Source organism: Zonotrichia leucophrys, chromosome 4 (genome assembly GCF_028769735.1).
Source record: "Zonotrichia leucophrys gambelii isolate GWCS_2022_RI chromosome 4, RI_Zleu_2.0, whole genome shotgun sequence".
Taxonomy (NCBI): domain Eukaryota; kingdom Metazoa; phylum Chordata; class Aves; order Passeriformes; family Passerellidae; genus Zonotrichia; species Zonotrichia leucophrys.
In genome coordinates this window covers 8,659,010-8,669,089 of record NC_088173.1, presented here as the reverse complement: position 1 = coordinate 8,669,089, position 10,080 = coordinate 8,659,010, and the positions used below count along the sequence as shown (strand labels likewise).

The window sequence follows — 10,080 nt, the reverse complement described above, 5'->3', positions numbered from 1 at the left end:
ACAGCAAGATAAGGATAACAGACAGAGATAACATGTCTTAATTTTGATAGTACTTTTAGGGACTTCTTTCTTCCCTCATTGAATAAAGCACAAAAATATAAAAAATAAAAAGAAGAAGAAAATGAAAAAAGGCATTTCTAGGTTGCTGAATCTGTACTCTGTGAATTAAGGGCTGAATTAAACCTCCATCATTCACAATTAGGGTCAGGCAGTGCTGTGTTGTAGTGGCATTGGTCATGCAAATTGTCAAGAAAGAGGTAAAAAGTTCTGGGCACCCTGCTTTCATAGAAAACTAGGAGATATATAGACATAGAACATAGAAGATATTATCAAAAACTTCTCCTAGATTTAGAATTTGTCTCACACAAACAAATCAATCCTTTGAGGTCTCATATGAAGCTCCAGGGAGGCAAAATGTGTTTCAAAATGTGCCCACAGATCCACAAAACAGCTCCTGTGACTTGACCAAGTTATTAAAGGAGTCCTAAAAACACACGTAATACCCCTACTAGCAGACACCTTACCCTGGCAACCACAAAACAGGCAAAGTTAACTTTTTCCCATTGGAAACACTGTGGGCAGTCATACTACCATATTTATATGCAACTTCCCCGGTAAGTAGTTTGAACAGAGCTAAGGAAACCATTTGCAGAGTACTGTGCTGGAAAGGGGAAATGGACATTGTCGAACATGACCCCAAGTGGTGACTATGGGCTAAGGGATCTGTAAACTGCACCTACCTGTGTCTGTTCCTTTTGCCAAGCTCATCTTCAGAAACAGGGTCAATGTCAGGCAGGGGAATGATGTATCCACTGTCAGCACTCAGCCTCTGCTCGTCAAATCCACTCTCCCTGTCCTTTAGCTTGTCTTCATTCTTGTAAGTTACACCAATGTAAGCATTGTCAGAGTCCCCTCTCATGCGTGTGACAGCTGGGTGATCACTTTTCAGGAAGTCCAGATGAATCTTCTCATAGCTCTGAAAATATTAATTTCAACCCTTCATTAGATGCTATTCACTAAGGCTGCCTTTCTTCAGATGGGCAGCTGTGATTCATTAGCCTAGCAAATATTCTGCCCTATGAGCCAGCAGTACTGGATAGAGAAGTCCAGAATGTTCAATTGCTTTGAAGGGAGAAGTGATATGTAAGTTTTAGATGATGCAGGAGCAAAGCTTTGTGGCAGCACAAAGCAGACATGTAGATGTGAAAGAAGGGTAAGGAAAAGGGAGTTAAGGTAGGTCAGAAAAATGAAACACTGAATGATGGGGAAGGCACAACTTGTTCAGAGCTATCAGAAATGTGAGGGGAAAACTTGCTGGTGTCAGGATCTGAAGAAGAGACAGGGAGATTATACTCATGGGCCAAGAAGTCCCTTTTATATAATTATTTCACAGCCTACAAAATCCCATGAAAATATACAGAACTAGTTCTCCAGTAGAAAAATTGAGTTGTTAGTATTTAATTAGACATAAAGGGTTCTGTTTCCCAGTTAATACTGCAGAACTGCTTCTCTCAGCTAGTTTGACTGAGGAAACCAAACATGCAATGTTCCCATGCTAATCACATAATTCACATAGCTTAGAATGTGCCAGTTCAGTGCTCATGGCTGGAACAATGCTTGTAATTCCCTCTGAAGCAGTATACAGAAAACACGGAGAAAATTACAAACCTTTTTGTACTCTCCAGGCAGCAAGCTCTCCACAATTTCACTCAAATGGTAGAAAGAAGGTCTTTTCTCTGGTTCACTGTTCCAGCACTTCACCATAATCTCATACCTGCAGATAAGAAGGAAACCAATTTAACCAGCTGGTAGAGGAACATAACTGATCAAACAGAAACTGAAGCCAGAATTCTCTGGAGACTGGGCAGGTGTGGAAAAGCCAAATGCACACATACACTTCATTGGTGGCATGATCAGGTTTGGCCATTCGGTATCCACTCTTGATCTTATTGTAGAAAGTAGAATCAACCATCATGCCAGGATAAGGTGTGCCACCTGCAGAAAGAGAAGCAAAAGTACTACTCTATACTTAAATTTCCATGCAGAGTTCCCAAATACTATCTTCTTGTTAATGTCAGCACTACAATTTAACATGACATCAGAATGATTCTTTCCTAGCCAGTGTTTCACATCAGAGCTATTGTCTTGGTGACAATAGCTACGTTAAGCCCTAATGTGAAACACTGGCTAGGAAAGTTTGAAGTAGATGCTAGTTAGAAAAAAATACCTTTGCAGTGTTTATAGAATGTACTGGGGACAGAGATTGGATAATACCTGGATCAGGTAATCAGCCTGCTTTGGCATGGGTTGTCAAAAAGTTTGGGCTTGGCCCAAGCTACCACAGTCAACCAATAATTTGGGGCTGCAGCACAGAGACATCATTGCCCTCATGCTCAGTTGTTGCTGATGTGTAAAAGAGTAATTCAAGCTGAAGTCAACATGGTATCAAGTGTTTTTAACAAACACTGCTGAGGATATGTTTTGCTTTCCAGAAAGGAACAATTTTCTCAGATGGAGGAGGCGTACTATAATATTACTTCAGAAACCTCTGCCCTTTCAAAAGCAGGGTTTTCACCTAAAAATGAACTTCAGAACCTTCTTTACAGGTAGAGCAGTGAAGTTTAGTGCTTCAGTTCCTGAGCTGTCCAATGCCTCCCAGGGATATCAGGGAATGGCTATTTACAGGAGTCTGTGATGCCCAGAGATTACAGGAATCAATACCATAAATAGTGGTGCAACTGTTGTTTTCTGAGAAGCAGTTATGTGACAACTTGTTCTAGCAAATAACATTAGGCTTGGGGCTGCCGTGGGGCAGCAGTAGACACCACAGAGGCATGAGTAATTCTGCTGGCAGTAAATCTGGGCAATGCAGGCTGGCTGCAGCGGGCCATCCACCCGTCCAGGAGGCTAATTAATTAACTAATGAGGCTGAGGAGAGAGCCAGGCTGCTCCCAGCTGGGAGCTGCGCGTTGTCTGGAACTGCTATATATTGTCATAACCACTTTACGCTGCCATAAACCAACTGTGTGAGCAGTGTTGACCTGGAAATAAGAAATCAGTGTCCCAGAAGATTGACATTTATTTTCATTCTGTAATGGGACTAAGACAGGCTCTTTTGAAACGTGTATAGAGACTGTTCCAAAGCAGCTGCTGAGCTGGCTGCAGCCCCAGGCACCCCATTGCAAGGGAGAAACATGTTCCTTCTCATATTTGACAGAAAATCAATCCTGTTGTGGCACACCAATACTTTTCCACAAAAGATTTTCACACAGTTCTTTTAGTTTTACAGAAAAAAAATGTCTGTCTCAAAAACAAACAAAGAAAACCAAAAAAGCAAAACCCTCAAACAAAGGAACAAAAAAAAATCCATACCAAAACTAAAGAGAACTTGGGGAGAATATGGACATTTCACTTCACACCTAACACTGGAATCTGAAATCCCTTACAGAAGAACATCTAACAGTGGATTTCATGCATATATATTTTATATGCAGAATTTGAAATACTTCATGTAGAACAGTTTGAATTGAAAAAACTTGATCACTACACATAGGAAAATATTCACAGTACATACCAAGAGAAAATATTTCCCACAGCAGAATGCCATAAGACCAGACATCACTTAATGTCGTGTACAGGTTGTCAAAAATACTTTCAGGTGCCATCCATTTTACTGGGAGGAAAGTCTGTAATAAAAAGAAAGAAAGCCCAAACACACAGATTAGTCATTAAATAAATTATTACTATTGCAATTCTTGTTTGATAGCCAGGAATAACATCTCTCTATCAGAAAAGTTATGTTAACCTTGCTAGTGTTTATTTTTAATTAAATTTAATACAGAGGTAGCAGGATTATAAGCAATGCTACTTGTTGCTCCCCACAAAAACTAGTTAAACCATAGCTGTATTCATTTCATTACTGGCAAATGACCAGGTAGTAAATGATTGAAGGTATGATGCAAAATCTGACACTGATGAACTAGGTCTGATATGTCATTGTTTGACAGTTCCTTAATAATTTATCTAGTCACAAAACTTGCCAGTTAAAAATGTCAGACTGAAGTGAAGTACTGATGTGTACTTTTTCATTTTAAAACAGAGTTAGAAAAGTTACAGGAATTAATGATCTGAAGATAAATTATTCTGAGGCACATTCATCCCAGTGGTCAATTACTATATCTAACACTGAATGGCAAAAACATGAAATAGCATGAAATGATAGAGCTCCAGAGATTAAGTACATACACTGCCCTTGGAGACATAGTTGGAATCATGCATGATGTCTCTAGCCAGCCCAAAGTCACAGATCTTCACAATTTTTCCTTGAGCCAGGAGGACATTACGAGCGGCCAAGTCACGGTGCACACACTGCGTGGAGAAAAAGGGAGTTGTTCAAGGACATGCTTTTTCCATGAGGGCCACTGCCTTACAAAAGAGTTGGCTTTCTAGGTGCAGTCCTAACAAGGCCTTCTACTGAACAAGCACCTGCTGACAGTGGCAGGGAGGCACCAGGCCTCAGGACCAGCAAGATCTCACACAGATGCATTTTAGGGGGGAGGAGGCAAAAGTGAGGTCACCCTTTCCCATCATGTACTAATGATATGCCTGTGCTTCTCACCATGCTGATTTGTGACAGCATGGACCCTTCACCCAGACCCTGCTTTGACCCTCCACCATCTCTGGTACCCTGACTCCATCAATTTCACAGGATGAAGCAGGGGAAGACAAGTGACTGCTACTTTGATTTTTTCCCACCATGGTGATCTCCATTTCCAGGTAAGTGAGAAAGCTGTCTGTATCTCCAAAAATAATACTATATTGTGTCACATGCTCAAAATCTAAATTTAAAACCATAGCTGCAGAAGACATTTTTACACCTTATTCCATTTTTGCGTACTTTTTTATTTACTTACATTTTTAGAAGCCAAGAATTCCATTCCCCGTGCAACCTGGTAGGTGAAGCTCAACAAATCCAATAGGCTGAGGCCCTCTGAACTGTCATCTGAAAGAAGGTTTTTGACTTCTGATTCTATCAAAAAAAGAAGAAAGACGTGATTTTGCTGTGGAGTGTGAAAGTAGAATCCATCTTCCCCTACCTATCATGATTCCAAGCTGATAATTTCAGCAGAGTACCATGACCAAAACAGCCTTTTCATAGTAACTATTGCCACTTCTAATGTCTGTATCAGTCACTGACACATACTGCATTTTTAAAAACAGCCAGTAAAAAATAGCAGGTTAGAATTTTTCCTGTCTGTAATTTTTTCCCCTGTGAACAGCAGGAAAAAGTAAAGTGAGAAAGAATTGTTGCTGGACATTACTGGGCTGTCACACAGGTTGTTTCTCATTGTGTGGTACAAAAATATTTATTTTTGTCTTCATTAGGGTTTTGTGCATGCATGTACATTCTTATCCATTTACTTTTGTTGAGCACAGTTGTTTCCCAGGAAGTATTCACTGGGACTAATCCAATACCAGCAAAAAGGGTCAGGAATTCATGGCAACAGTTCTTATTTATTTTATGAAAAATGCCGGAAAAAATCCAGTCAAAATTCAGTGATTCATTTTCCTTGACTGTCCTAGAGCATGAGTACATAAGTCTGCCATGTAAATCTGGGACTGGATATGGCTCCATTTCTGAGGCCTGGAGGCAGAGGTGGCGGTGTCTGTTTTTAAACAAAAGCATATTTGGGTTCTGAGAACAGGGACAGGGAATAGGATGCATTCATTATTTTCATTACATAATCCAGGAAAACATTTGGGAGTGTTCTGCATTTGCTAAGTGTCAGTTAATGTGAAATGTAAGTGGAAACAAAACTACCATTAGCATTGGTCGTTGCTAATGCTCAAAGTCCTTCAAACTACAAGGCTGATAAAATCTCTGCCTCCAAAGAGTGCCTACAGCCCCACTGCTGAGCACAACTGCCCAGTGCTTCAGCACAGAAACAGACACACAGTGGGACCCCCTCTGCCCCAGCAACACGCACTCCTACCCCCAGAGCGGGATGGAAGAACACAACCACAAGGTTTTAGCTTACGGCTTATGCTCACACTCTTGCTGAACAGAGCTAAACAGTTTGTGTGCATTTAGAGGACAAAAATCAGATACCTTTTTACACAAGAGTGATTTGTACCAATGATATATGCAGAAGGGACAGTTACATTACCTGACATGGATTTCTTCTTATAGGAAGCAGGCCGATCATACACAGATCTCTGAATATCAGAGTATTTAGAGCCCTCCTTCCTTTCCAGCATTGGCACATACTGAGTGGTATCAGCTTGTTTCATGTCCATGTATTCTCCAGTGTTTTCAAACGATAGTATCACATAACTGAAATTGGAAAAAAACACAAGTGTATCAGGTAGTGACTTCCCTGTCAGAGCATGTGCATATCTAACCATTCATTTAATGTGTACCATTGTATTGAGGTGAAATTCAACAGCTGCCTTCTTGTTAGGAAATATACATATATAAAGATCATTACCAGATATCATATGTATTATATAACCATCACTTATTAATACATGTTACTGTGTATTACTGTAGTCAAACACAAGCTTTGGCTTTTGCCAGCACTCAGGTATGTAACCATGCCTTATTTCTCAAAATCCCACTGAACTCAAGTATCATTACCTAGGGCTTTTAGCTCAAGGTATTCCAAATGATAGATGTAATTTATTCATATAGTTTGCATCAAATTCAGTCCTGCCAAACAAACCCATGCCCAGATGAATGGCACTGGCTTTACTCAGCTACCAAGGCAGTTGATCTACTTCTCTGAGTGATTTTTTGAATGAATCTCTGTCCACCTTTTAAATCCTGGCTTATTTTATGGTATTATATTATTGCTGAATATATGATGACAAGTTTCCTCAACCATCATCTGGAAAAAGTTCTGGGATGAACATTAGCAATTAGGACACTTTTGATACTGGCTATAATTGGTAGATAAAGGAGAGAACTTGAGTTTGGAGAACAAGCCCTACCAGGTTGCTTGAAGGGAAGGAGTTTTAGACACTGGAAATTCCCCAAGCATGGAAACAAGGAGACAGATAGGTGCACTGGGGTATCTATGGAGAAACCACAGGGGTCCTCAGACTGCAGGCATGTCTACATGCAGGAAACACAGATCTAGGACATGTCAGGGAGATTGAATAAAAACTGTTGAAACCTTCCCAGACCTATGAAATGTGACAAATAAAAGTCTAACGAGAAAAATTGAGGAGGAGTTTAAACCAATGAATGAGGGTAATGCAATAAGGGTTTATAATGGCTTAAGTCCTTAAATTAGAGGTCACTGATTTCTTTTTTTCATTTTTTTCCCACCTTCTTGTGCTTTCATCAGCGGGGTTCATCCCAAAGATATCCAAGTCTTTTTTGGGCTTTTCAGGGTGTCGGTTCAGGAAATTGTCCCTATTCTTATGCAGGTAGTTCACCAGATCGCCATAAAAACAGTATTCAGTAATGATGTAAATAGGACCTGTTAAAATAAAGCAAAATTATGCATTGATGAGTGGGGGTTTTGAAAAACAGAAACAAATACAAAAAGCCTCCAAAAGTATTAGAAAATAGAGTTGTGAGTTAATGCATTTCTATCTACTAAGTTGTGACTGCAAGTATTACCAAATATCAAGAGGTTTTCTGAAAATCTATATTTGGTTATATTTATTGGTAAGTCCTCTACTTGAAACCTGTGTTGATGCCTGAAAATAGAAGACAAACTTTTCCAAATAACTTAAGAATGATAATATAAAAACCTTCAGATATGCAGTATGGCAAAAAAAAAATGCTCAGAATTAAATTTGTACAGTTTTATAAAATAGGGCAATTAGAATATCTAGCCAATATTGTCCAATTTGAGGAGCAGTTGGTTAGGTGACCTCCACCCTGTGTTCTGCCCCACTGGAGCTCTGCCCCCAGTCTCCTACCCTATCTTTCTTGTGTCTATGATTACGTGGTGCAAAATAAAAGGTCCTCAGTAAATTAACAGGCAAGACTAGATAAAATTAAGGAATGCATCAATGAACATTTGTTCATTGTGGGAAGAAAGCTGGAAAAGTACTAGAAGTTATACCTAGGCATTTAACAGTCTACAAAGCTACAAATACATGAAGATTAGATAAAAAGCTGAAAATCTTTAGGCATCAATGTGCTTTTTAGATACTGAATGATGATCCCACAGCAAACCTTTATTTTGTCAGCCAAACTCACCTGATTTTGTACAAGCTCCAAGCAGATTCACAATATTCAGGTGGGGGCCAAGATGTGTCATTATCTTCAATTCAGACATGAGTGCCTGTTTTTCACTGGATCTAGCTGTAGCTGTAGAGAAAAAACACATTAGCCACCTGGTGGGAGCAGTCACCTTTTCCATATTTACAAAAAATTCTCCTTGCTTGCCTCATTGAAGCATTGCTGCCACCACGTCCCTTACTTGATACATGTTTTTCTTAAGACTTGGAGAGGAACCCAAATGATTAATGAGGGACTCTCTTGATGCAGCTCAGTAGCTGGCTGAGTCTGTCTGTCCCTCTCCAGAGGCCAGTGGATTGCCACATGGCACAGAAGCACTCTACAAGCTGCTCATTCAACACAAGCAAGCTCCCCATGGCTCCTAGAGAATCACTGCATCAGATTCTCAGTTCTCATGAAGCAGGAAATCTTCAGTGAATTTATACAAGACCTGCCTATTTCCCCTTGTTGTAGAGCCCTCATTTGTTCGCAAGCATTCATGGTTACTTTATCTTTCTCAGTATTTGTTGAGTTATTGTAGCTGTTCAGCTAAACCTAAACTTTGGATGCTTTCAAAAGCCTGGGTACCTTCAGGCTTGAAATGCCATCAAGCAATCTAACATATAATTTGAAAATCCCACCATTTCACCATTCATTTTCAACTTCAGACACAAAGAATTATAACAAGCAACATTTGAATAACCCTGTGGGAACCTGCCCTGCCTGGCTTGGGAAATGGAACCATGACAACTTACGTTTCAGCATTTTCACAGCTACTTTCATCACCGGTTGGGAGCGGCTCAATCCATATGCAGTCCCTTCAACCACTTTTCCAAATGCACCCGAACCAAGGATCCGACCTGAACACAAGGGAGAGCATTATTCATTTCAGAAAGTAACAGCAATTCAGCTCCTTTCCTATCTCCATTCCTCTACAAGTTGATTCTTGTGTGGAAAGGGCACATTCCCTTAGCCAGACCACCAGTATTATTGCTATTATTGTTGTTTTCAAACAGAAAAAGAAGATATGAAGTGCTATCATTAAGTACAATTCTTAATAAGATGCCAGCAAACATCGAGAGCACACCTGTAAGCTCAGCTCATTCAAATTCATCCCTTCCTGTGCTCTGCCATCTTCACTTTATCCTCTCACAACATGGATTGTCCTAGGCTTAAGCTGACCTCTTCGCCTCAGTCAACACCTAATTAAAATACAGGCGTGTTCCTGACTTACAAACCTTAATTGGGTCCCTCAGCTGTAGTTTTGCTCTTTTATATAATGCTGGATACATCCAGCAGTAAAATGGACTAAAGCACATGAACAGCCCATTCAGACAGGCAGCATCATTTCAGATCTGCAAGAAGCTGAAATACATGTTGATCACATATGAGGGGAAATTTCTCTGAAGTCTAATGTACAAGTGTGTTTCATCTGCTGGCATAAATTGTATTGCAAATTTCCAAGTGCTCTAATGAAATAGTTAATGTTTATAGACCCTTTACTCTTGCCACAAATCAATTTAGACAAAAATTTGGGATTAATATATCCTGTCTTCTAATATGGATACAGTCTCCAGAATAATTTTGTACAGATTAAGATTTTAGAGAAATATGAACTGCACGAACATACTCCTAAATGCTGTATTTCATAGCTCCTGCATTGAAAACCAAGTTCATCAAGGGAACACTTAGTGAACGAACTTGTGTATGAGGTCCAGATGCCACAATATAATCACATGCCTGACAAGCTGTCACTTTGGTTTTATGTTACTTTTTAACTTGAAGCACAGAAAGAATGAGTAGTAACTTTTACTATGGAGATACACAGCATTTTGTCTTTGACG

At 39.8% G+C, this 10,080-nt stretch overlaps 1 protein-coding gene across 1 annotated transcript in view; it reads right to left on the bottom strand.

Moving 5' to 3' along the window:
• Positions 1 to 10,080, bottom strand: part of PDGFRA (platelet derived growth factor receptor alpha) — a 34,422-nt gene that overhangs the window by 3,693 nt on the left and 20,649 nt on the right. The window contains exons 13-22 of the mRNA XM_064710392.1: positions 8,992 to 9,096; positions 8,216 to 8,326; positions 7,331 to 7,484; positions 6,168 to 6,334; positions 4,914 to 5,029; positions 4,246 to 4,368; positions 3,575 to 3,686; positions 1,896 to 1,995; positions 1,669 to 1,774; positions 741 to 976 (exon numbers count right to left, since the gene is read on the bottom strand). Coding sequence (XP_064566462.1) covers positions 741 to 976; positions 1,669 to 1,774; positions 1,896 to 1,995; positions 3,575 to 3,686; positions 4,246 to 4,368; positions 4,914 to 5,029; positions 6,168 to 6,334; positions 7,331 to 7,484; positions 8,216 to 8,326; positions 8,992 to 9,096 — 1,330 coding nt within the window. The remainder of the gene's footprint in view (positions 1 to 740; positions 977 to 1,668; positions 1,775 to 1,895; positions 1,996 to 3,574; positions 3,687 to 4,245; positions 4,369 to 4,913; positions 5,030 to 6,167; positions 6,335 to 7,330; positions 7,485 to 8,215; positions 8,327 to 8,991; positions 9,097 to 10,080) is intronic.